The sequence below is a fragment of the Felis catus genome, chromosome B1 (assembly GCF_018350175.1).
Source record: "Felis catus isolate Fca126 chromosome B1, F.catus_Fca126_mat1.0, whole genome shotgun sequence".
Taxonomy (NCBI): Eukaryota; Metazoa; Chordata; class Mammalia; order Carnivora; family Felidae; genus Felis; species Felis catus.
The window spans coordinates 149,790,973-149,818,417 of record NC_058371.1 but is presented as its reverse complement, the minus strand read 5'-3'; the positions used below and the strand labels follow the sequence as shown (position 1 = coordinate 149,818,417).

The 27,445-nt window shown below is 36.4% G+C and overlaps 1 protein-coding gene and 1 long non-coding RNA gene across 2 annotated transcripts in view; one reads left to right on the top strand and one right to left on the bottom strand.

Moving 5' to 3' along the window:
* LOC109499134 overlaps nucleotides 1–9,382 on the top strand; it is a 19,647-nt gene extending 10,265 nt beyond the window's left edge. The window contains exon 2 of the long non-coding RNA XR_002156288.2: nucleotides 9,170–9,382. This is a non-coding gene — a long non-coding RNA (uncharacterized LOC109499134). The remainder of the gene's footprint in view (nucleotides 1–9,169) is intronic.
* GNRHR (gonadotropin releasing hormone receptor) lies at nucleotides 6,431–27,445 on the bottom strand. Its single transcript, NM_001287228.1, has 3 exons — nucleotides 26,927–27,445; nucleotides 9,114–9,333; nucleotides 6,431–6,675 (listed from the first exon to the last, which is right to left on the bottom strand). Exons 1-3 carry the CDS (start codon nucleotides 27,443–27,445, stop codon nucleotides 6,431–6,433), a joined length of 984 nt encoding a protein of 327 aa, NP_001274157.1.

Here is a 27,445-nt window from a genome sequence, read left to right as displayed (position 1 = left end):
TAAGTTTGTCCTCTATATCACTGATTCACTACTCTGTTTCATCCATTCTTGCTGCACTGGTATCCATTCAAGATTGCCTCTCAGTTATAGCACTTTTAATTTCTTCCTGACTAGATTTTACTTCTTTTATCTCTGCAGAAAGGGAATCTATGCTTTTTTCAACCCCAGCTAGTATTCTTACTATGATTCTAAATTCTAGTCCAGACATCTTGCTTATATCTGTTCTTGTTCTTTCTCTTGGGGTGAATTCCTTCATTCAGGGATTATGGTAAATCACAACACAAAACTGGCATCAGGTTTCACTGCACCCTAGCGTCTTTGTTCCAATACCAGCAAACGTGAATATGTGCTCGGACCTTTGCCTGTGATGTGGCTGTACAGCCTCTACCAAATGCTTCTCTAGCAGGGGAACTGCTTCTTCCTGTGTGGCCTGTGGACCCCTCGATGTTGCTGCCCGTTCCTGGGGATTCACCCTTCCCACCATAGCACACCAGGTATTAAGCTTTGGACTCAATACTGATTGCTCTCTCCTCTTTATAGCGTCCAAATGGTATTGAAACCCTCTCCTTTCTCCTTTCTCCCTTTCTTCACTTGTGGGTGTTTCCACTCTTTCCCTTTCTCTTCAGCTACTTTCAGGGGGAATGTTTTTCCTGTACTCTCCCCCCTTTCTGTGACCTCTCTCCATAAAAACAGCTCCCTACCCTCTGTGCCTTCTCTCTCCCCCAGTTCACCTCTCTGTGCCATGTACCTGTCGAGTTCACTTGTGGTTCAAGTTGTACAGACTGTTGTGTTAATCCTCAGATCACTTTTTCTAGGTGTGCAAAATGGTTGGTGCCAATCTAGTTGCATTTCAGGAATGAGCGAAGCAGAGAACTTCCATGCCGCTCTGCCATCTTGGCCCCTCCAGTGACAGTTTTCATGAATGATCAAGGGATGATGTGCAGCTATCAGAAAATGAAAGGACATCACTTGATAATGATAAGAAAAATGGGGGTGCCTGGGAGGCTCAATCAGTTGAGTGTTTGACTTTGGCTGCAGTCATGATCTCATGGTTTGTGCATTTGAGCCTTGTGTTGGGCTCTGTGCTGACAGCTCGAAGCCTAGAGTCTGCTTCAGATTCTCTGTCTCCCTCTCTCTTTGCCCCTCTCCAATTCTGTCTCTCTCTCTCTTTCTCAAAAATAAATAAATATTAGAAAAGTGATAAGAAAAACATCCAGGGCCTGAGGAGGGAACAGAATAAGTAAGGAATTTGGAGCTAAGTTTTATTAGCTTTATGGGAAATATGCTTCAGATTGCCACATACTTAGTTGTTAATTTATTTGACAATTATTTTCTGGATCTGAAGTATTTTCTGAATTTGAAAACTTTCTGAAAATTTCTTACCCAATGAAATGAATTATAAAAACAAATAACCCTCTCTCTCTCTGCCCCTCCCCCGTTCATGCTCTGTCTCTCTCTGTCCCAAAAATAAATAAACGTTGAAAAAAAAAATTTAAAAAAACAAAAAAGGGGGCGCCTAGGTGGCGCAGTCGGTTAAGCGTCCGACTTCAGCCAGGTCACGATCTCGCGGTCCGGGAGTTCAAGCCCCGCGTCGGGCTCTGGGATGATGATGGCTCAGAGCCTGGAGCCTGTTTCCAATTCTGTGTCTCCCTCTCTCTCTCTGCCCCTCCCCCGTTCATGCTCTGTCTCTCTCTGTCCCAAAAATAAATAAACGTTGAAAAAAAAATTAAAAAAAAAAAAACAAATAAAAAACAGGGACCAAGAGTTCCCAAGAAAGTAAATAATTGGGCGGAAGCCACCCTGTACTCCTATTGAAGATTCCAACTAGTAGAGTTTAAAATGTTTGGATTTAGATTGTGAAAAACAATAAAATCTGTTCTTTCTCCTTAGGGCTACAGTTACTATGCAATTACTATGCTCTAATAGCTGTATTTAGTCTTTAATGCTTTGTATTGAATTATGTGATATTTAAATTTTATTGTATATATAGTTTCAGTTTTATTTTACTAGTGGAATTTACTGCTGTTTTCTGACCTCCACATTTCCCTTCTGCTCTCAGGAGAGAGACAAGAGATAGAGAGGCAGAGAGAGAATGAACTTCATTCTTTATTTTTGTTATCAGGTAGCTAAACATTCGGAGAAATGAGCCCTGCTTCCCTAAAATGAAACGTACCCTTAAGGTGTTTAAGGTAATCCCCCTCTCCTTTGCTCATGGTTGGGTTAGAACTGGTCATGTGTTACAGTTCTAGCCAATTTAAACAAAATTTTTTTTTAATGTTTATTCATTTTTGAAAGAGAGAGATAGAGTACAAGCAGGGGTGGGGCGGAGAGAGAGGGGGACACAGAATCTGAAGCAGGCTCCAGGTTCTGAGCTGTCAGCACAGAGCCCGACACGGGGCTCAAACTCACGAACCGGGAGATCATGACCTGAGCTGGAGTCAGACATTCAACCAACTAAGCCACCCAGGTGCGCTACAGTTCTAGCCAGTTTAACAAGAAGTTGCTGAAAGTTCTGGGAAGGAAAGATGCTTGGTGAGAAGCCATGCTTTCTTTCTGAGTTGGAGGCTTAGAATGGTGACAACTAACTTCTAATCATGAAAGTAAAGCCTAGTGGAAGCAGAGAAAATAACTCAAAGCTCTGAATTCACCAATTCTACATGCTTACCTATGAACATCCTGTAATATGAGATGAAAACATGTCACTTCTGGTCTGACGTTTCTTATTACAGCAGAAAGCATTCTGACTGAAATAGTGATATGTAAAATTCCTACAAACACACATATAACATTTATGATTTTTCTTCTCATTGCAAAGGCTATCTATGTTCATTTGGGAAGTTTGGAATTATAGGAATTCACGAGAAAGATGATTTAAAAAAATCACTCAGAGATAAATATATCAATACATGTATTCTTCTATTGTTTCTACACATGCATTCTACACATTCTACACATGCATCAGTAGAGAGCCTAATGTGGGGCTCAAACTCACAAACCATGAGATCATGACCTGAGCTGAAGTCAGATGCTTTAACCAACTGAGCCACCCAGGCGCCCCTAAATAAATTAATTTTAATTAGAGATTAAAGTCAACCTTACTCTTTTATTTAGTTTCCTATGGACACAATTTATACCAAGTAGACAAGCTCAAGGAATTGGTTCAACATTTGAAAGTAGGCTAAAGGTAAAATAGATGAAATTCTAAATGTATAATGTATTTTAACTGAGATAATATAATTGTGGTACCCACTCCTCTTCCAGTATTTTTTTTTTCTTTCTTAGCTGTTATAGCTCTGTTTCTTAGGCTGAAATTGAATTAGTGCAGTCTTTTTTTTTTTTTCAATTCATTGTTATTCATTTATGTAATTTCTTTAGTAAATTGAATTGCAAGAAGAAACCCAAATTGTAGCCAGGAGGAGACAACCAACATAGAATCTTAATTATCTGATATAGTGGATTCATTCTACAGAGTATATCCTCTTTTCTTTTTCTTTTTTTTTTTTTTACAAGGACTCCTCATCTTTTATGATGATTGGAGATAGAATAAATAACTAAAATATCAAATGTTGAATATTCTCTGTTGAATGGTATGTCTTTAATTTAAAGCCCCATTTACCTTTTATAGCTATACATTTTGTTTCAATGTTTGTTTATTTTTGAGCGAAAGACAGAGTGTGAGCATGGGAGGTGAGATAGAGAGGGAGACATGAAATCAGAAGCAGTCTCCAGGCTCTGAGCTGTCAGCACAGAGCCTGACACAGAGCTTGAACCCATGGACTGTGAGATCATGACCTGAGCCAAAGTTGGACACTTACCTGACTGAGCCACCCAAGTGCCCTAGGCTATAAATTTTAATTTAAATCCATATTCATATTATAATTTATGGGCCACAATATTTGTATAATTTACTTCCTTCTGCAAAGTTTTTCATTACATATTGAGCCTTGAGAGATTTCTAAGTCTCAAATGGTAAGTAACCAAATTGAAACAATCCAGTTCAATATTAACATTACTATGCATGCATATAAACAAATGAATATGTTCTGAGACACTTTTATCATAATAAACTTCCTTATACAAAATCAATGAGGAATTCTTAATCTTTTTTTGTCACATGAGCTCCTTTGGCTGTCTGGTTTGGCCTAGATAGCCCTTTCAGGATAATGTTTTTAAATTCATGAAATAATATAAACAGAAATAAAAGCAGTTGTACTGAAATACAGTTCTGTGCATGGACCATAGGTTAAAGACCCCTGCACCAAATTTTGAATAGCCCTTTAGCTAATGTATCAAAAAATGCCTGAGAACATATCTAAATAGAACAGTTTCTTAAACATCTAAGAGCAAAGCTAACATGTGTGTTCATTAAACACATGTCTAATAAAGCCCTTAAATTATATTGTGTATATATGTGTTGTTTTTGCCTTTAAATCTGGAAGTAAGAATTATTATCAATTTAGGAATAAGTATATTACAAAGATTAAAGGAGAAGATTGGTTTTATTGTAACTTACAGATATTATTGTGTCATCTAGTAGAACCATAAAATCTTGGTGTCAATATACATGCCTTAAAAGTTAACCTTGAGTATTTTAGCATGTTACAAATTTTGAGCCTTGCCCTATTCAACTGTAGAGTTGGTACATGGATTGATTAATTAAAGGTATGGGCTTAGTAAAAAAGAAGATACGAATGAAGGAGTAGAAGGAAGGAGGTCATTGGTAACAAACAGGATCAGTTGAAGTGGAATTAGAAAATAATGTGTGATTGGACACACACACACACACACACACATAACTACACTGAAAAGTATGTGTGAGCAGAAGAGTAAAATAAGTAAAGATCGTTGTTAGTCTAATTAGTAATTTACTTTCCACAATTTCACATGCCCTGGAAATTTTGAAATTACATTTCATCTTTGAGTGGCACTAAATATCTCATATGAATGTAATGGTATTTTACCTATTTTTTTAAAAGTTTATTTATTTTGAGAGAGCGTGCGCGCTCACATGACCAGGGGAGATTAAGAGAGAGAGGGAAAGAATCCCAAATAGGCTCTGCACTGTTAGTGGGGAGCCTGATGCGGGGCTTCATCCTACAAACCAGGAGATAATGATCTGAGCCAAGATCAAGAGTTGAGTGCTTAACCAAGTGAGCCACCCAGGTGCCCCTATTTTACCTATTTTTAAAAAAGAAATTAAATGATCACTGAATTACTTTAAAGTCACTTATAAGCTTTTCTCATAATGTATATTAGAGTCTCATAATTTTTATCCTTTTCCTTCTTTAATGGAACGTAGAAATAGGCCTGAATAAAAAGAGGTATTGTGCCCACATATTTTGAAAATGATACCACTTAATGTGAATATCAGTAGTTGTTAGTTACACATTTACAGAGTTTTTCTTTATCTATTTTCAATACTTTGTTGGCTCCGTTGACTTGTATATATTGAAACTGTAATTTGCAGTGTTCCTCTGATGTATCAAATATCTTTTCACTTCTGCATTTGTTTGATTTATTATTTATTTTTCTTAGTGACTTGTGGATTATAGATTCAGTAAAATCGGAAGATAGAAAAAAAATCTCTCCTATTAAAACAGAGGGCATATTATGTATAAGACATGATCAGTATAGGTCTCATCTTGATTGTATTTAAAAACAGTGTTATATTAGTACAGTTAATTACCACAAACTCCACTGATTATGCAGCCTAGAGGAATGTTCTAACCCCTGTCCAAATATGAATCCTTCTACACTTGCCGTTTCTATGAAGGCACTTCATGCTGTCTCAAGACTGGGATGAAGGAGAGCTACTTGTAAGTCTTGTCAGGTGATTGGAATGGATGGTGGGTTGGTTGCTGAATAATTCAAACTTCAGATGCTTTTGGAATCAAAGAAAAAATGAGATCCATTGCACTTTTTTTTTAACCAGAGGAGGGAAGATTGATCTTATGGGCAGGGGAAATACTCTGTCTGTGCTTTGCATATTATTGTAGTATAAGATATAATTGCTGCTAAGCCCTTGGAATAAAACTCTCAAAGGCATGCCTAGGTTAAGACTGTGTTGTGGTTTCTGAGCCTTACTTTTTGGAATCTCTTTGCTTAGGCCATGGCTCTTTTAAAAATTTACACATTATTAGACAGGGAGAAAATGATAAGAAGTCTATATAACATAGGAGTTCAGAAAGGGCAGAAATTAGTTCAGTTTATGATTATGAGGTAATATTTTATTTTTCTTGAATTTTCTTTTTCTTTGTATTTTTTTCTTTATATTTGAATTTCTGACAATGTGATTTCTAAATAAGAATGTTAACATTAAACTCTGCTTTGTTTTTATATAAAAACGCTGCAACCTTTGTGTTTATTATTCTCATTTGATGAAATTCACTACCATGCTCTTTTTCACATGACTTCCTGTGTATTCTACCAATTACAGAGAGAAATACCCATATATAAGTGGATCAAAGCATGGATTTAAAAGAGCAAAAAGAAAGAAGAAGTGATTTACTGGATCTGACACCCTATTTAACATTTCAGGATCAAACCAGTACCAAATTCCTAGGACATAGTAGGGAGTCCAGCAGACAGTAAATGAAGTGGCAAATGCAACTGTCATCTTTAGGGTCCTCAGCCGAGCTCTTGGTATATTGTTCTTAGATTGATTCAGTTGTAATTCTGTGAGATAGAGAAAAAAGTAGGTGTTTAAAGACCAGTTTTATTATAAAACCAGAATGGACAAAAAAGGAAGAGAGAATCACTAATTCAAACTAATTACTGGAATAAGAACACATTTCCAATATTTTTAATAACGGTAATTTGTTTGAAAAGGATGTTAATGTTCCAGGTTTTCCACTGTTATGTCACATAATGAATACAAAAGATTAAAGATGACAGTGCTCTTAAAAATAAGTTTCCATCAGGGGCGCCTGGGTGGCTCAGTCGGTTAAGTGTACAACTTTGGCTCAGGTCATGATCTCACCGTTTGTGAGTTCGAGCCCCGCATTGGGTTCTGTGCTGACAGCTCGGAGCCTGGAGCCTTCTTCGGATTCTGTGTCTCCTCTCTCTGCCCCTTCCCAACTTGTGCTATGTCTCTCAAAAAATAAAATAAATGTAAAAAAAAAAATTTTAAAGTAAGTTTCCACCAAACTAATTTGGATTTGAAGCATGAAAGTACTCAAACTCTTAAAATATAAATTTAAAAAAATATAAAGTTGAGCTGAATTGAATTATCTGTTCACACAGAATTATACTTACTGAAATATCTCTGACAGTAAGGATAATGAGGATCACGCATGGATGAAGTGTGTTGTCCAAAATTGTCTTTCTCAACCATGTTCTATGATATTCAAAACAATTTCACTTTTCATACCAATGCATCACTTAAAGTTCGCAGGTGTGTGTGCGTGTGTGCATGGTGTATGTGGTGTGTGTGTGTGTGGGGGGGTGTATGTTGCCTGTGTGTGTGGTATATATGTGCTTACTGTATGGTGTGTGTGTGTTTTGTGTGTCTGGTGTGTGTGATACGTGTGGTGGCTGTGTGAAGTTTGCAACTTCTTATTCATTGATCACAAAAGAGTGGAAATATGGAAGAAAACATTTATGTGCATGATGTTTTAATTATAAAATCAATTTTTAACTAGAAATGTTAAAGTCGATAGTTTATTGAGTACAGATTGGTTATAGATTTTTGTCGTACAAATGTAATTACCGTTTACTCTGTACCTTGCTATGGACCTTGTTCTTTTCATACATTATTTCATTTAATCTTCAGTATATGTAAACGTTAATGACATAAGTAATAAAAAAATCAGTAGGGATAAATACTTTAACAAAAAAAAATCTTGGCTTAGCACGGGGGCTAGATTTGAAAAAATATTGATCCTCTAACACACTGTATTTCTCCCTCTTTTGAAATATCATCACATTTCATTATTGGTTTACTGTTTTACTATCTTTTCTGCTAGATGGTGGACTCCAGGAAAGTGGAATAGTTTACTGGCCTGTTTTATTCACCATGGTATCCACATCTATCACCATTTCTAGCAATATTGAGTAGTTAATACATACTGGTTGAGTAAATAAAAGATTAAGTAACTAAAACTATGTTAATAATATTTAACTATTGCCCTTTGCCTCTGCTGTTTTCTTTTTCTGCTTCCGCCTACCTCACGTTTCTTCAGATTCAGCCCTATTTGGGATCTATCTTCTTATTCTCTATGCGTCCTTCTTACATATCCCTTATAGAACTGAATTTCTCTAGGATAAGATTTTGAAGGCAAATTGTTTTTGCAGTATACTTTTTAATAAGAATCAAATATCATTTTGTGCTGGGAACTGCCCAAGTTTCTATTATAGAGCATCACCATAATTATTTCCTTTAGAAAAAAATCTGCTGAGAGTAATCACACTACAGTAATTAAGATGATTTTCCTATTAAGTTGTACCAGGTATAACTTATGCATTATGCCACTGATAACATGTCTTTTGGATGTTATGATGACATAGCCATGTTTACTTTACAAATTCATAAATTTTAGTTTTTGGGAATGTACCAGATTACTGAAGCAAAAAAGGCACAACCACAGCTGTGAAAATTCAGATAAAAGTGTCAGTTACAACAGTATTTCACACACCAATGTACACACACACACACACACACACACACAACACAAGCCCAGTTATGTTGTGTGGAATAGGGGATTTGAATATGAAACAGAATGGCTGAACTTTAGCGAGTCTCTTGGCTACCATTTAACGAGGTATACTTTGCAATATTATAGAAATCAGGTGTTTGGTATGGTGTCATAGTGGCCCAGCAGGAGCAATTTGCCAGTGCTTATACTGGGTAAAATAAAGTAGTTGTTCTTTCATTCTTAATTTCATGGTACAAATTTAGAACATTGGGAGATACCAAATGACCTCATCTGTAAATTAGGGATAGTAAAAGTATAATAAAAGTATTACCTCATAGGGTGAGTGTGAATAGTAACTGAGCTAATGTATGTAACCTGCTTAGAACAGTGTCTGGCACATAGTGCATGTCACTCTGCTTTAACTATTGCTGTTTGAAACCTGTTTGCCCACAATTAACATTGAGTCTAAGGAATACATACTGTGGGGATCTTGATGAAGGACCTGTGTCAGGGTGAAGATGATTTTTGCATTGCAGATTAACATGATGAGAAGAGGGATGATGAAGAGGCAGCTGAAGGTGAAAAAGTTATAAAAGGCCTGATGCCACCATTGTGGAAAACTGCAATGTGTGACACATTGAGAGAAACCATCTGTCTGCCCAGAGCTGTCTGCTAAGTGGATCATCCGGAAGATGTATAACTGTATGAGAAAAGAAAACAATTAAAAGATGGTGTTACTTTCTTTCAAACAGTATTTGCATGTTTTCTTGAAAGCTTTTTCCTTCTGTATTCTCCAGGTCTTCTAACACGTTGTTGCCAAAGCAATGACTAAGCTCCTTGATGTAATCCTTTTGTCACTTCAATGAGAAGCTGTAAAGTGTATCTTTACTTAAAATATGTTTGGGTAATGTGAATGGATCTATAGGATTTTGGATTTTTTGGAAACTATTTCAACCTAGCAGTGATCAGCAACCAGGGATTTAAACATTGTTGTATTTCAATTTCAGTTGCAATTATGCTGAGTAAACCTTTTGGAAGTGATTTTGTCCATCATAACTGTAGCAGCTAAAGCTGTATCTAGCAGTTAGAATGTGCTCCCCAAATACATACTTAAATTTTATTTTTTGAAACAAAACCCCATTCAAATGGTCAAAGACATGAATAGACCATTTACAAAAGATGTAACAGTGGCCCTTAAACACGTGAAAAGATGTTCAACCTCACTTGTGTGAAGAAAAATGCCTATTAAGGCTACAGTGACATGGCATTTTTCACTCTAAGGATTGGCAAAAATTAAAAATAACATACTTTCATGGGCAAGTTGTAAGAAAATATAGACTCTCCCACATTGCTAGTAGGACTGCAAATTGGCACAACCACTAGGGAGAAGAATTTAGCAATAGCTAGCATAACTATATCTGAATTTACCTTTGACCCAGCAATCTGAATCCAGGATTTTACCCTGAAGATACACTCCCACCTCTGTTATATGAAAATACATAGGCAGAAAGTTATTCATTGATGCATTGTTTGTAATTGAAAAAACATTAAAAATAACATAAATACCAATTCATGGAACAGTAGTTGAATAAACTGTGGTGGACCACACAACAGAGTGCTATACAGCTGCAAAAAAAGAGTAAGGAAAATCTCTGTATATTTATGTGCATGTGTGTGTGTGTATTTTCTAGCTCTGTCTTCTGGGAGCCTAGGAAAAATGATATCCCAGTAGCAATAAGCACATCTAGCACTCTAGTACCCAGATCTTGTTTTCTAAATGCCATTCTCTACCAAAAGGAACCAGACAGAGTTCATTGGAGAGGTGAGTGAGCCCAAGGCTGACAAGCAAACTGCAATATGTGCTTGGAACAGTTTGTGCCAAAAAGCCAAGAAGTACTAAAAGAATAATGGAGCATGTCAAAAAGAGCTCTGGAGCCAGCTTGAAAGTACTCCCATTGGTCAAATCTGGGACAGTTTAAACATTGAAAACAAAACCAAAAATAAGTAAACCAAAAAAACCCCCAAAACAACAACAACAACAAAAACCCTGATAAAAGGAATGATTAACAATAAAATGAAGAATCCATGAATTCTTGCTGATAGTAATTACAAAAGAATGACTACAAATAAATGGGGAGGGGGAAAAAACTCTTTGTTACTGTAGAAAGCCAAATAATAAATGTATAAGGAATAATGAAAGTAGTGATTACCAAATGGTAATAATAAGTGATTCAGGCAAGCATCATCAATGGATGGTAAAAACATGGATGAAATTTGAAGAAAGCAGGGTATTAACATCATCTTGAAGTATTTACCTGCAAGACAGCTTTTCTTATAAAGAGTAAAATTAATAACTTTACAGTAGATAACCAAATAATTAAATTAACATAGCCAATAATGGGACCAACTGACAACATCTGCTTCCTTATATAATGCATTGACAGGTACTAACCATCACTTCTTTGCTATCTTGGATTATAACCTTGGATTCTTTTTTGTTAAAAGGAACATTTTTGGGACAGTTGCTCAGGTATGAATAAGTTATATAGATTAGAATAGTAGTTTTTCAGTGGTAATTTCCTGATTTTTGTTTGATACCTGTACTGTGGGTATGTGCCAGAAAAAACAAAACAAAACAAAACAAACAAAAAAAAAAAAAACTGAAGTATCAAAAGAGACATCATATCTGAATTTACTTTTAAACAATTTAGAAAAAATGTATAGGAAACAAAGCAAATAAGTAATGTAGTAAAATGTTAATATTTGGGGAAACTGAGGGCAAGATATTCCAGAAAACTGTATGATTCTTGCAACCTTTCTCTAAGTGTGAAATTATTTTGTTGTTGTTTTTAAAACACAAATGAATCAACCATTTAAGAAACGTTGCAAAGATGACAGAGTAGTAGGGGGACCCTATGCTTGCCTCATTCCTTGAACACAGCCAGATAAATATAAAATCATTCTGAACACGCAAGTAATTGGTCTGAGGACTGAGAGACAATCTGCACATCTAGAGGGAGAAAAATGGCCACATAGTGGAAGATAGGAACTGTGGAGAGTTGTTGGGGCAGAAATGAATTGTAGGTGCTGTAGAGGGGAGGGAGCCCTGATCACAGAGAGGGGAGAGAGAGAAAGCAGCATACAGGGGATTGCACAAGAAAAACACTTCCCCAAAAGCATTCACTGGGAAAATGAAAGGAGCTGATTATTGTAAGTTTTTACAAGCAGCAGAACTCAAAGTCTGAAGTTTTAGAAGTCTGCACCATTGCTGGAATCATGCCTGGCAGGCTTAGTGATGCTCCTGTGGGGAAGGAGGACAGAGGCCCAGGAGCAGACCGTGTGCTCTGAGGATCCTTTGGGTTGCACTGAAAAAAGACATTTCCCCTTATTGGAGTGTATTTGGGAGAGGTGGCACTGCCTCTCGGAGGACAAAAGAAATGGTGGCACCATTGAGAGGTCCCATTAATTAGCATAGCAGCAGAGGCACCTGCTGAGGACAGCTAACCTGGAAGTCAGTTTTTGGCTGTGTTTTATCATAAACTCTGAGCCCCTGCATGGTTGTGTGACTTCTTTTCTGGGACAAACTGGCACCAACCACAGTGCAGTGAGAACTTTCCCTAAAAGATCAGTGCATGTCCCTAAAATTTGGAGTTTGGAAACCCAGCCACATGCCTGAGCTAAAACACAGGAGCACTGAACCAGATAGCTCAGACACAGACAAGGTGAAGGCAGGGTTCTGATGGAAGCCTGGAACACAAGAGTAGAGATTGTTCACACTTATGTGAGGGCTTGCTAAAAAGAGATATGTGTGAACTCCCCTTTCCTGGGACAAGAAAGTGAGGTGGCATGGCACCATTTTCACCCACCCATCAGCACAGACAGATTTCAGTGAGCAACACAGCACTCCCAGTGGAGGCTGAAGCTGCTTACATCAAGCCCTGCCCCACTGTGCCCTGCAGGTGCACCTCTACTAGGGCAAGTCAGCCTGAGAACCAGTGCAGCAGGCCCCTCCCCCAGAAGACCAGCATAAGCCCCTCACCCTCCATATGCACCAAGTCTACTGACCATAGAGTGATGCAACGCTTTAGCTCTAGGGGGAACAGGATCTTGGCTTTTCTAACAAGCAGACCAAAACCAACTGGTTAAAACTTGCCACATCAGGATAAGGTCCAAACACTCCCCACTGCAGGTAAGAAGAAACTCTGCAGAGGACTGATCTGAGGGGAAAAAGCAGCCAAGACACTACAGCAGGGTGCACACAGCATACACCAAAAAAACTTCCTGAAGTGCCAGGCCCTGGACAGTATATAACCTCTTCTTAATATAGCCATTATATTCAGAAGCAGGAAACGTAACGGTCTTTCCTAACATTAGAAGACAGAGATCTAGGTAAATGCTAAGATGGGAAAGTTCATCCCAAAAGAAAGAACAAGAAGAGGTCGCAGCCAGGGATCTAACCAAAACAGATGTAAGTAATATGCCTGAACTAGAATTTAAAACAACAATCATAAGGATACTACCTCAGCTTGAGAAAAGTATAGAAGACACTAGGGATTCCCTTATTGCAGAGATGAAAGAATTAAAACCAGTCAAGCTAAAATAAAAAATGTTTTAACTGAGATGCAAAACTGATCAGTGTAATGACAACAAGGATGGAAGAGGCTAAGGAAAGAATAAGTGATATAGAAGATGAAATTAGGGAAAATAATGAAGTTGAAAAGAAGCAGGAGAGAAAAATATTGGATCATGAATGTAGACTTAGGGAACTCAGTGACTCCATAAAGCATAATAATATTTGTATCATAGGAGTCCTAGAAGAAGGAGGGGAAAAGGGACAGAGGGTTTATTTGAGTAAATTATAGCTGAAAACTTCCCTAATCTGGGGAAGGAAACAGACATTGAAATCCAGAAGGCGTAAAGGACCCCCATCAAAATCAACAAAAGGAGGCCAACAGTAAAACATAGTAAACTTTGCAAAATACACAGATAAGGAAATAATCCTGAAAGTAAGAAGGGAAAAAAATCATTAACCTACAAGGGAAGACAAATAAGTTTTGCAGCAGATCTCTCCACAGAAACTTGGCAGGCCAGAGGGAGTGGCATGATATAGTCAATGTGCCAAATGGGAAAAATATTCAGCCATCAATGCATTATCCAACAAGACTGTCATTCAGAATAGGAGGAATGATAAAGAATTTCCTAGATAAACAAAAACTAAGAGTTTGTGATCACTAAACCAACCCTGCGAGAAATAGTAAAGGGGACTCTTTGAGTGGGAAAGAAAGACCAATAACACCAAACATTAGAAGGAACAGAGAAAATCTCCAGAAACAATGACTTTATAGGTAATACAATGGCACTAAATTCATATCTATCAATAATCACTCTGAATGTAAAAATGACTAAATGCCCCAATCAAAAGACATATGGTAACAGAATGGATAAAAAAATAAGACCCATTGCTGTGCTGCCTACAAGAGGCTCATTTTAGACCTAAAAACACCTGCAGGTTGAAATTGACAGGATGGAGAACAATTTATCATGCTAATGGACATCAAAAGAAAGCCAGAGTAGCCATACTTATATCAGACAAACTAGATTTTAAACCAAAGATTGTAACAAGTGATGAAGAAGGACACTAAATCATAAGTAAAGGATCTATCCAACCAGAAGATCTAAGAATAATATCTAAGAATATATCTAATAAGATCTAAATATTTATACTCCCAATTTGGGAGAACCCAAAGATATAAATCAATTAATAACAAACATAAAGAAATTCATTGATAATAATACAGTAATAGGAAGGGACTTTAAACACCCCGTTTACAGCAATGGACAGATCATCTAAGCAGATCAACAAGGAAAAAATGGCTTTGATGACACACTAGACCAGATGGACTTAACAGATATATTCAGAACATTTCATCCTAACACAGCAGAATATTCACCTTTTTGAGTTCACATGGAACATTGTACAGAATACATCACATACTGGGTCACAAATCAGGCCTTAACAAGTACAAAAAGACTGAGCTCATACCATGCATATTTGAAGACCACAATGCTATGAAACTTGAAGTCAGCCACAAGAAAAAATCTGGAAAGACCACAAATACATGGAGATTAAAGAATATTCTACTAAAGAACAAATGGGTTAATTAAGAAATGAAAGAAGAAATAAAATAAATATATGGAGAAAAATGATAATGAAAATATGACAGTTCAAAATCTTTGGGATGTAGCAAAGGTAGTCAAAAGAGAGAAGTGTATACCAATACAGGCCTACCTTAAGAAGCAAGAAAAGTTTCAAATATACAAGCTAACCTTACACCTAAAGGAGCTAGAAAAGGAACTGCAAATAAAGTCTAAAGCCAAAAAAGGAAGGGAAATAATAAAGCTTAGAGCAGAAATAAATGATGTGGAAACAAACAAAAACAGCAGAAGAGATCAATGAAACTAAGAGCTGGTTCTTTGAATAAATTAATAAAATTGATACATCTCCAGCCAGACTTACCAAAAAGAAAAGAGAAAGGACCCAAATAAATAAAATCACAAATGAAAGAGAAGAGATCACAACCAACACCATAGAAATGAAACAATTATAAGAGAATATTAGGAAAAATTTTATGTCAACGAACTGGGCAATCTGGAAGAAGTGGATAAATTCCTGGAAACATACAAACTACCAAAACAAACAGGAAGGAATAAAAAAAACTGAACAGACTTGTAACTAGTTAAGAAATTAAATCAGTAATCAAAAATCTCCCAACAAACGAAAATCCAGGGCCAGATGGCTTCCCAGGGGAATTCTACCAAACATTTAAAGAAGAGTTAATATCTATTCTTCTCAAACTGTTCCCCCCACCAAAAACAATAGAAATAGAAAGAAACTTCCAAACTCATTCTATAAGGCAAGTATTACCTTGATTCTAAAACCAGACAAAGACCCCACCAAAGGCCAATATCTCTGATGAACATAGATGCAAAAATTCTCAACAAGATACTCATAAATCAAATCCAACAGTACATGAAAGGAATTATTCTCCATGATCAAGAGGGATTCATTTCTGGGCTGCAAGTGTGGTTTAATATTTGCACATCAATGTGGTGCACCACACTAATAAAAGACAAGAACCATATGATCCTCTCAATAGATGCAGAAAAAGCATTTAACAAAATACAACATTATTCATAAAAACCCTCAACAAAGTAGGGATAGAGGAACATACCTCAACATCATAAAGGCCATGTATGAAAAACCCATAGCTAATATCATCCTCAATGGGAAAAAACAGCGCTTTTCCTCTACAGTCATTAACAAGACAAGGATGTCCACTCTCACCAATGTTATTTACCATAGTAATGGTAGTCTTGCCTCATCAATCAGACAACAAAAAGAAATAAAAAACATTCAAATTGGCAAGGAAGAAACCAACCTTTCACTATTCATAGACAACATGCTACTCTATGTAGAAAAACTGAAAAACTCCACCGAAAATTACTAGAACTGATATGTGAATTTAGCAAAGTTGTAGAATAGAAAATCAACATACAGAAATCTGTTGCATTTCTATATATCAATAATGAAGCAGGAGAAAGAGAAATCAAAGAATTGATCTAATTTATAATTGAACCAAAAAACATAAGATAGATAGGAATAAACCTAGCCAATGAAGTAAAATATCTGCACACTGAAAGTTATGGAATACTTCTGGAAGAAATTGAAGATAACACAAAGAAATGGAAAAATATTCCATGCTCATGGATTGGAAGAACAAATATTGTTAAAAAGTCTATACTACCCCAAGAAATCTACACATTTAATGCAACTCCTATCAAAATACCACCAGCATTTTTCACAGAACTAGAACAAACGATTGTAAAATTTGTATGGAACAACAAAAGACCCCAAGTAGCCAAAGAAATCTTGAAAAGGCAAAGCAAAGCTGGAAGTATTACAATTTCAGATGTCCAGTTATATTACAAAGCTGCAATCACCAGATAGTATGGTATTGGCACACAGACACATAGATCAATGGAACAGAACAGAAAACCCAGAAATGGACCCACAACTATATGGTCAACTAATCTTTAACAAAGCAGGGAAGAATATCCAATGGAAAAAAGACAGCCTCTTCAACAAATGATGGTGGGAAAACTGGACAGCAGTATACAGAACAATGAAACCAGACGACTTTTTATACCAAACAGAAAAATAAATTCAAAATGGATGAAAGACCTAAATGTGAGACAGGAAGCCAAATCCTACAGGAGAACATAGGTATCAACCTCTTTGACATCAGCTGTAGCAACTTCTTACTAGACATGTCACTGGAGGCAAGGGAAACAAAAGCAAAAATAAACTATTGGGATTTAATCAAGATAAAAAGCTTCTACACAGCGAAAGGAACAGTCAACAAAACTTAAAGGCAGCCTACAGAATAGGAGAAGATATTTGCAAATGACATATCTGATAAAGGGTTAATATCCAAAATTTATAAAGTATTTATGAAACTCAACACCCAAAACCAAATAGTCCAGTTAAGAAACAGGCAGAGCCATGAACAGACATTTTTCCAAAGATATACAGATGGCTAACATCCACATGAAAAGATGCTGAACGTCACTCATCATGAAGGCAATACAAATCAAAATCACAATGAGATACCACCTCACACCTGTCAGAATGGTTAATGTTAGCAACTCAGGAAACAGATACTGGCAAGGAAGCAGAGAAAGGGGAACCCCCTTGCCCCATTTGTGGGAATGCAAACTGGCGCAGCCACTGTAGAAAACAGTATTGAGGTTCCTAAAAAGTTAAAAATAGAAGTACTTACAAGCCAGCAATTACACTGGTGTTTATCCAAAGGATACAAAAATACTGATTGAGGGGGCATATCACCCGAGGTTTATAGCAGCATTATCAATAATAACCAAACTATGGTGGTGCCTGGGTGGCTGAGTCAGTTGATTTCGGCTCAGGTCATGACCCAGGGTTGTGGGATTGAGTCCTGCATCAGGCTGCATGCTGAGTGTAGAGCCTGCTTAAGGTTTTGTCTCTCTCTCTCCCCCTCTGCCCCTCTTCCCTGACTATGCTCTCCCTGAAACAAGTAAAATAAAGTAACATAACATAACATAACATAACATAACATAACATAACATAACATAAAAATAAAATAAAATAAAATAAAATAAAATAAAATAAAACAACAACAAAAACCAATAGCCAAACTATGGAAAGAATCCAAATGTCCATCAATCGATGAATGTATAAAGAAGAGGTGGTATATATATATAATGGAATATTATTCAGTCATCAAAAAGAATGAAATCTTGCCATTTGCAACGACATATATGGAGCTGGAGTGTATTATGCTAAATGAAATAAGTCAGTCAAAGACAAATCCCATATGATTTCACTCACATGTGGAATTTAAGAAACAAAACAGGTAAAGATAGGGAAAGGGAAAAAAAGAGAGGAAGGGAAACCATAAGAGAACAGACTGAGGGTTGATGGTGAAAGGTGGGTGGGGAATGGGTTAGATGGGTGATGGATATTAAGGAGGGCACTTGTTGGGATGAGCATGGGGTGTTATATGTAAGTCATGAATTACTAAATTGTACACCTGAAACCAATTTACCATATGTTAACTATCTAGAATTTAAATAAAAATTTGAAATAAGAAAGAATAAAGAAATGTTGCCAAGTACTTTTCAAAAACACATACTAATGAATATACACTGAAATTTTCCCCATTTATCAAGTGAACTTCTTACCTAGTCATTTCCAAGCTTCTCCACTGAGAAACTTCATTTTACCATGACACATTATTAAAATGAAAATATAAGAGTGACCAAGCATTTTAAAACTAATAGCAAATAAATTCAAAAAAAAAGTTACAGGATTTTTAAAATTTTAAGCAATTGAGGGACAGTATTTTTTAAAGTCTTTAATTGAATTAGTAAATCCAGTTAAGTTAATTAATTCCACAGGCCCAGGATTTGTTTCCTTTCTGGGGTGATGGAGTGGTAGTGGAATATGCTTTAAAAAAAACACAACAACCCTATATTTCCTTTCTTTGCTTGTAGAGTAATTTAATATAATATAAATATAATAAACTCTAAATAAAATATAAGTAAAATAATATAAAATATAATGCTCTATCTTTTATTTGTAATTAAAATGTTGATTTTCAGTTTCAGATCTTTTTTCAAGGGCAAAATAGTATTGTTAAATTAATCCACTAGAGGGTGCACAATGATCATATCATCAAATTTAAAGCTCAGAAACTCAAACATGTATTCAGCTAGTTCTATTTTATAATCCAGATCTTTTTCCGTATCACAAAGTAACCATTTAAGTTTTCCATACTTCTTTGCAGACTGACTTTAAATTTAAAGTTCAGTTCTGAATTTGACCCAACAGATGTTGTGAGTCTTTGGAAGAGTTACTTTACAAAGAACTTGAGAATCTAGTATTTCTTTAAAACCTTAGATACTTCCCTCCACAACTTCCTGATCATACTTGGACCCAGATGATCCGAGTTTGACTTTCTTCTCTGCACTAGGCCACATTTTCACTTTAATATTTCATCTTTTTAAGTTAATATGATAAACCTTTCAATAAAATGGCTTTTTTTTTTTCCTGGTGCAAAAAGATGATTTATTAAAGCACTAGGACAGGTCCTCTGGGTGGAAGAGGTGCCTGGACCCTGAGGAGAGACTGATTATGTACTTGGAGTTGGGGAAGGTAAAGTCAAAGGAGTGTGTTTCCAAAGGGATTTTCTTTCTTTCTTTTTTTAAAATATGAAATTTATTGTCAAATTGGTTTCCATACAACACCCAGTGCTCATCCCAGCAGGTGCCCTCCTCAACACCCATTACCCACCCTTCCCTCCCTCCCACCAGCCATCAACCCTCAGTTTGTTCTCAGTTTTTAAGAGTCTCTTATGTTTTGGCTCCCTCCTTCTCAAAAGAGATTTTCATATGCTAAAGAAAACTCACAGGACGCTGGAGGCCTAGCTATCCTCCAGCTAAGGTTGTTTTTCCCTCTAGCAAAGCATTAACTTAAAGACAGTAAGGAGTTCCTGGAGAAAAGGTATATTGTGCCTGCCTCACGTATTTGTCACTGGGCTGCAAGTTATTAAGGAAATTTAATCTGACTTTGAAATAGAGAACTATGATTTGAGCTGATAGTTATCATCTTCGTTTAATAAATGCTTATTTTTAAAGCAACTCCTTGTTCAAAAACTAGGTGCTCTCTGTCATAAAAGATGAACCAGATATATCCTGTTATCAGAGAATTTAAAATTTGGTAGGGGAGATAATAGCATGGTTGTGACACCTGTCGTACGTACTAGGTAGACTGTGATAAGTGCTAAAAGAGTGATATGGTAAAGTGTTATGGTAACTGAGAATCTTACTTTCCCATAAATTGTTTTAGCCTAGGTTCAGTTTATTTTGTGCTCCAAGGTCATGTTCATTTGAATGATTAGTATAGGGATCTACTTTAGTTCGTGGGTTGTTTTTTGTTTTGTTTTTTTTTTTTCGTCTTTGGATTATATTTCTTTAATTTCTTTGTTTCTCCTTTCTCATACCTGACCTCAGTTCTCATCAGTATTTGCTTTATTTTGCCATAAACGAGAGAAGTATGTTTTCCTTCTTTACAGTCATTTGCATATGCTTCTTAGAGTATTATTTTTAACCCTCACCTTATCCCAGCCTAATTACGTTATTGTCTAATCTTTTCCGGAGGTAATTATCTTTATTACTATTTTTAAATGTTTATTTATTTTGAGAGAAAGAGAGCATGAGCAAGCAGAGGAGGTGCAGAGAGAGGGAGAGAGAGAGTCCTAAGTAGGCTTCACTTTGTCAGCAAAGAGCACGACATGGGGCTCGAACCTGTGAACAGTGAGATCATGACCCGAGCCGGAAGGAAGTGTCAGACGCTTAACCAACTGAGCCACCTGGGAAGCCCCAAGAGGTAATTATTTTTAGATAATGTACTTCATTCAGTTTCCTCATCTATAAAACAGAGATGTTAATAGTATTTACCTCTAGGGGCTGTCAAGACAATTAAATGATTTAATACTTGCCAAGCATTTCTAATAATGCCTGGCACACAGCACTATATGAGTTATAAACATTATTATGAAAAAAAATTTCAGGGCACACAACTTATAAATGTGTATTCATATGTTTATTTATATATTTGTAAATGTATACCATGTATTATTTCCTTATAGCTCTTAAGCATCTATTCTCAACTTAAGACTTTCCTGCCATATCCTTCTCCAGCATCCTACAGGAAAAAAGGAAATAGACAACATTGCATGGTGTGATATAGTGTAGTATTTAAAAGCTCTGGGTATGGAGTTAACTGGATATACTGACACCCACACTTACTAGACAGTAATCTTGGACATTGTATATAACATTCTTAACCTTAGTTTCTTTATGAATGAAAAAAAAAGATAATTGTATCCAATATAGAGAGTTGTTGGGAGCCTTACAGGAAATAATGCATGCAAAAGGATTTAGCATATTTCCTGGCACATATTTATGTCTTCAATAACTAACATTTATCATCATCATTATTATTGTTGTTGTTTATGTATTTAGTATGCTACTACTATGTTCCAGTATAGTTCTTTGGCATATTGTACACGTGTGACAAGTGTTTATTGAATTTAAGCTCCTTGTCAAGTTCAGAAACACATTCCATTCCTGTCAAGTGCATGTATATATATATAATATATATATACACATACATATATATACACATATATATACACATACATAAATATACATTTATATAATTTTATATAAATTTATATATAAAATTTTATATTTATATTTATATATAAATTTATATTATATATATATAAATATATATATATTTAATGTTCGTTTATTTTTGAGAGAGCACAGACAGGGAGGGACAGAGAGAGGGCCAGGAAGGAGGATCCTTAGCAGGTTCTGCACTGACAACAGTGAGTCCGATGTGAGGCCCGAACTCATGAACTGCAAGATCATGACCTGAGCTGAAGTTGGATGCTCAACTGACTGAGCCACCCAGGCACCCCCAGCCATGTATCTTTACACCAAAGACCAAAAGGATGTCTCATATATCATGCCTTCTGACCTGGGTTAATGTTAGAATTTAAAAGCTGTCCGAATGTATGCTCCATATTAACATGGATAAGCTAGTGGTATGAACTTCTGCAAATAATCTGCTACTCTGTAACTCTTGTGGTGGTAAATGACTGTCATTGGAAAGCATGTGATTTTTGATTAGATACGGACACATCTAATTCAGGAAATGTTTTATCCTCAACATGCACTTACGAACCTAACCACACATAGTCTTAAAGCAGATTGCCTTTCAGTTCATGTTTGTTCCTTCTCTTCCTTTCCCTTCCTTACCTTTTTTTTTTCTCCCTCTTCCTTCCCTCCTTGCATCCCTCCTTGCCTGCCTTCTTCCTTCCTACCTTCCTCCTCCCTTCCTTCCTTCCTTTCTTATTTGACTGTTATAAATAATACCTTTAAGATTAGAACTATTATGCATCAGCATATATAGCTTTCAGAATGAGCAGGATAGCCTGGTGACTAGGGAGTAGATTGGCTAAACTTATCAGTCAGAATGAATGTTTTAATTCTGAGAAATTGGAAATAATCTTTATGTAAGCCAATTCTCTTTGCTGTCTCTTAAAGGATCATTTAATTTTCATACTCGTATTTCCCTATTATTTTATCTCCTGACTTCAAAAACTCTTTATGAACAAAAGAATGAAAGCAGGAGGAGAGGAAGGAATGAACATTATCAGAGTGTTTAAAAATTAAGTCTTGTACTAGATGATTTTATGTATCTTTATAATTTATTCTTCACAATTATGCTTTTAAACTTAGTTACAGTAATTTACTCAGAACCACAGAGATGGTAAGAGACAGCATTGAGATTTGAAACCAACTTTGTTAAAATCCAATATTCATGCCATTTCTACTATTCTATTGTCTTCCAAGCTTTGTTTCAGGGAAATCTAAGGTCTTTAGAGACCATGAGCAGGGCTAGTAAATGGTCAAGCAGAAGATTGGCTTCCCTTACCTCTCTTTAGCAAGAACAGCTCCACTTGTATGTTTCATTGGGGCTCCAGATAGAATTTTGCTTTTTTTTTAAGTTTACTTATTTCTTTTTAGAGAGAGAGAGAGAACGAGCGTGAGAGGGAGAGAGGCAGAGAGGGAGGGACAGAGAATCCCAAGGAGGCTCTGTGCTGTCAGCACCACGCTCAGTGTGGGGCTCAATCTCACGAACAGTGAGGTCATGACCTGAGCCTAAATCAAGAGTTGGATGCTCAACCAACTGAGCCACCAGGCACCCTTAGAATTTTGCTTTTTTAAAAAAAGTTCCATTACTAGGAAAAAGTTTGAAAATTGAGCTATGCTATGCTAGAACTTCTGAAAATATATCCCCAGACCATCACAGAATTTCTCAAGCAATAGACAATCAATATATAAACCGGAAGATGATGATTAAATTCATCTTTTCAATGTAAATTAGCCGTTACAGGATGCACCTTTGTCAGTGGGCTTATCCACAGAGCATGGTGAAGCTTACTATGTGCCACAGTCTAGAAGTAAAAAGCCCTTTCAGTCTTTCATCTTCCCCATTAAACATGTGTAACATTAGTCATGGGATTAAAACCTCTTTTATTCAGAGAGACAGCAGAGAGAGAGAGCTATAATAAAAAGAAAAACCGGACTTAATACAAAGACATGAGTCCAACAGGTCAAGTGACATTGAGAAAGTCAATGAATCCCTTTAAACCAGTTGTTTTTGCAATGCAGATTGTACCCATCAGTCAGTGGCAATCAACAGTAAATAATGAAACAGTAAATGATGAAATGGAGGGGCGCTCAGTCAGTTGAGTGGTTGACTGTATTTGGGCTCAGGTCATGATCTTAAACAGTTTGTGGGATTGAGCCCCGCATGGGGCTCTGTGCTGACAGTGGGAAGTCTGTTTGGGATTATCTCTCTCCCTCTCTCTTTCTGCCCCTTCCTGACTTATGTTCTCTCTCTCAAAATAAGTAAACTTAAAAAAAAAAATGAAGTGGAATGGTGTTGAATATTTTATGAAAAATTTTCCCAGTTATAAGTGTGTGAGGAACAAAGTCCCAATGTAGTATGCATTTCTTACTGCCAGAAAGGTGTGCACGCCATTGCTTTCAAAGATTCTCTTTGTATGTTCTCTGATATGCGGGGTGGTGGTAGTAACATGGCTGTTATGTGCTGCACAGAGTGAGGTTTTTCAGGAAGCTTCGGCAAAGTGCTTTACAAATATAATCTGCTGCTGAAAGTAAGGATGAATTATGTGTTTTACCAAATAAAAGAATACCATCATTTTCTGTGGCCCATATTCACATAAATCTCTCAGGAAGAGTGATGTATTTGAGGTCAGGCTATTACATGAAAATCCTAAACAATTCAAACTTAATTTCATAATTTCTTTTTACTATATCAAGACAGATAAGTATTTGGCACTATCTTTCTATTATTGCTGTGACATATTTAGATGAAGATAATTGAATTAATAAATCAATATTTTTATTATACCCTCTGGGACAGTGCTTAGAGAAGGTTGAAATTGTTAATTTGCATTTCAGTTATTATCACAATTTGACTTATTTCTACTTCTTCAGACTTTCATCAGTATCCTAACTTACCAACTACTTTCCAAATGGCTATACTTCTCCAAAGACCTTATACTGATATCATCATGTCCTAAAGCAAATGTTTTCAGCTCTTTTCACAGTTTGCCTTCCCTCCCCCTTCAAACAGAGAAACAAACAGGCAGACACTTCTGTTCTCAACCTACCTGCCTATTTCAATGGTTTCACTGTTAAAACTCCTTGGCTAAAAATATTAGAGCTTTAGTTTATACCGTTCTCTTTATCTCCTTAAATCCAATTTGTTGCCAAACTTTGTTTTTTGTTTGAAATGTCCCTCTTAAAATCAATGCTCTCTGAGACCACCCTAGCCACCAACCTAATCATTTCATTGCCAGAAAATTCAGAAAAGGTTTCTCTGTTTCTCGCAATTATTTGGGTCTATGAAAATTTTCCTAAAATATTTTTGTTAAAAAATCATTTTATTTCTTGCATAGGACTCACAAAGGATATGTGGCTCCCACATTAATTTCAGAATTTCCCCTGGTTATCAATGTCTTCTATAATATAGGTCCATTATTCCTTTCATTCATTCATTTAAATGAATGAAGCCAATTTGTTTTTAAAGGAAAAAGTGAAGGATTTATTTGATCTGCAGAGAAATTAGATCATCTGAACACTTAAAGTTTCTATTTCTGCTAGTTGTCCTATTATGTACAGTGAATGTTAATGAAGTTGGACACAACAGAGTCTCCACCATTTAAGAGTGTATTCCTTAATGACAAAGACGAGCAAATGCATGATCATGATGTTTTATGACAAATAGTACACGAGAAGTGGAAGACAAGGGAGCAACCACCAAATCTGATATCCTGCTGGTGCCACCTCTCAATCTTTCACTTCAGCCAGATAAGTGTCCCGTGAAAATTAATCACACATTTCAACCTTTCCTGAAAAATATGTGTGATCCTTGACTTTTTTTTTCTATCCAAATACCATTCATCTGAAAAAACTCAGCTTATCCTACTTTTTTCTTAAATCATTCCTTTACCATTTCAACTCTTACTCATTTCTCCTTCTTACACTGGTACTAGGTTTTATAAATGTTTAGTATATGGTTGTATTAGTTTTATAAAAGTATTGTCTCCACAACTGAATTACATTTTCTTGGGGGGTGGTTTCTTTGAAACCATCAGTATCCTGCTCAGTGTGAAGAACCTAACTTATCTTTCCTAAGAAAAAGAATAAATAGGCAACACTCTTACTTTAAAGAAACAAAATGGAAAACTTAAACCATAGCCTTAGCTAAATAGTCTCATTTCAAGAGATGTATTTACTATACCCATTCTTGTATATTCAGTCACCGTGAGAATCGTCATATGCCTTTATCCAGGAACTTTGCTTTTGAATTTCCAGAATCCAAGCTCTCGAAGACAATACAATACTGCCTTTGACATACAAAGTACTTTAGTTTTTCCCATTCCTCCTGCCATAAAACACACCCCAACTAAATTGATCTAATATCCATGAAATATTAGTTAAGTGAGGAATTGGTGGTGAAAATTTGGTGGCCCAACTTTTTAGTGTTTTAACTGTATTTAATGAGTTTTGCATGGCAGGATTTTTTGTTGTTGTTTTATGTTTCTTCTTTTTGTTTTTTAAAGCACCTGGCCCAGTTAGAATGTCTACATAAATTCCATTTGTAGTGGCAGATTTTGGGAACATCCTGGTTAACCTTGATGCCACTTCTTGACACATCCTTGTACCCTGGGTTAATCATCATACGATACATTTACAAGCATAGAGACAATTTACTCATCTGTTATTAGGGAATCTTTGCTATTTGTAAGACCGTGTCCTTTTCTTCAGAGATATGACTGCTGAAAAAAAGGCAAATTCTACAGGCCAATTAACCAGGTTGCCTCAGATGAGGACAATCTGGAACAATATCTACCTGTACCTGATTTTGCTAACAGCCTGTTATGGTCTAAACTTTTTCCAGAAAAGCTCAAGTCAATCTCAGAGAAATATTCAGATTTCAGAAGTCCGGGGTTTCCCACTTTTCCTCTTTATTCAGTCCCACCCAGCTGCAAACTCCAGAACAACGTACTAGCTGACAATAGTTCTAAGTTGCGACAGAAACAGATTAGTTTCCACTCAAGAAATCCCAAATAAGACAAATTATAAATACTTTCTACCTATGCAAATTCCATAGTTCCTAAATATTCTCTCCATTTACCGTATCAACCAGAGCAAAAGAAGAACTAGAGGAAAGAATAAGATGGGGATGAGGTCCAATTGGACAATAGCCACATTTTTTGAGGAGCATTTACTATGTACTAGAGATTATGCTAGACACTTTAATACATTGTTCTTCTTATCTTTACAAAAGTTGCATAATATAGGCATTACCTCCATTTTATAAATGAAGGAACTGAAACCCAGAGAAGCTAAAAATTTGCCCAAGGTAACAGCCAGGATTAAACTTTGCTCTTGAATTTCCAGAATCCAAGCTCTCGAAGACAATACAATACTGCCTTTGACATACAATAATACAATACAATACTCAAGATTAGATAGGAAATCTGTGATTGCCATATCCAAACAAGTTCATGATAATGGTTTACCTGTGGTCCAGCAAGGATACTACTGAGGAGCCATGCCAAGCCAATCATGGACTGTCCGAGCTTGCCATTGCTTTTCATAGCTAGAGGCCTCGTGATGGCCAGGGAGCGGTCTAGGCTGATCACTACCATCATGAAAGCTGGGGCATACATGGAGAAAAGCTTCAGATAGCTGAGAACTTTGCAGAGGAGCTCTCCAGCATACCATTGAACTGTAATATTCCACATCCCATCTAGTGGCATGACAAGCAGAGTCTCCAACAGGTTGGCTAAGGTCAGATGTTTTAAAAGCATCTTCATTCTCGAAAGCTTTTTTCCTTTCTCTTTCTTCTGAGTCCACTTCTGAAGTTTCAACAAGAAAGAAGCATTAAAAGTTGTAGAGAGTAGAAAAAGGAAGAAAGTAACCGTCACTCGGATCTTTCCAGATAATGTCAGTGTGGGGAGGTTGCCCTGCATCAGTGGGATGCTGTTGTTTATGGCTGAGCAGTGATTCTGATTCTGTTCAGGAGGGGCACTTGCCAT

What these genes read in the sequence shown, in the direction of transcription:
- GNRHR (NM_001287228.1), bottom strand. Translation starts at nt 27,445, where the DNA reads ATGGCAAGTGCCCCTCCTGAACAGAATCAGAATCACTGCTCAGCCATA. An exon ending in GTATCCTTGCTGGACCACAG is followed by an intron (nt 9,334 to 26,926) that starts GTAAACCATTAT and finishes TTTCTCATACAG; the next exon opens with TTATACATCTTCCGGATGAT. An exon ending in CCTTCATCAAGATCCCCACA is followed by an intron (nt 6,676 to 9,113) that starts GTATGTATTCCT and finishes TCTATCTCACAG; the next exon opens with AATTACAACTGAATCAATCT.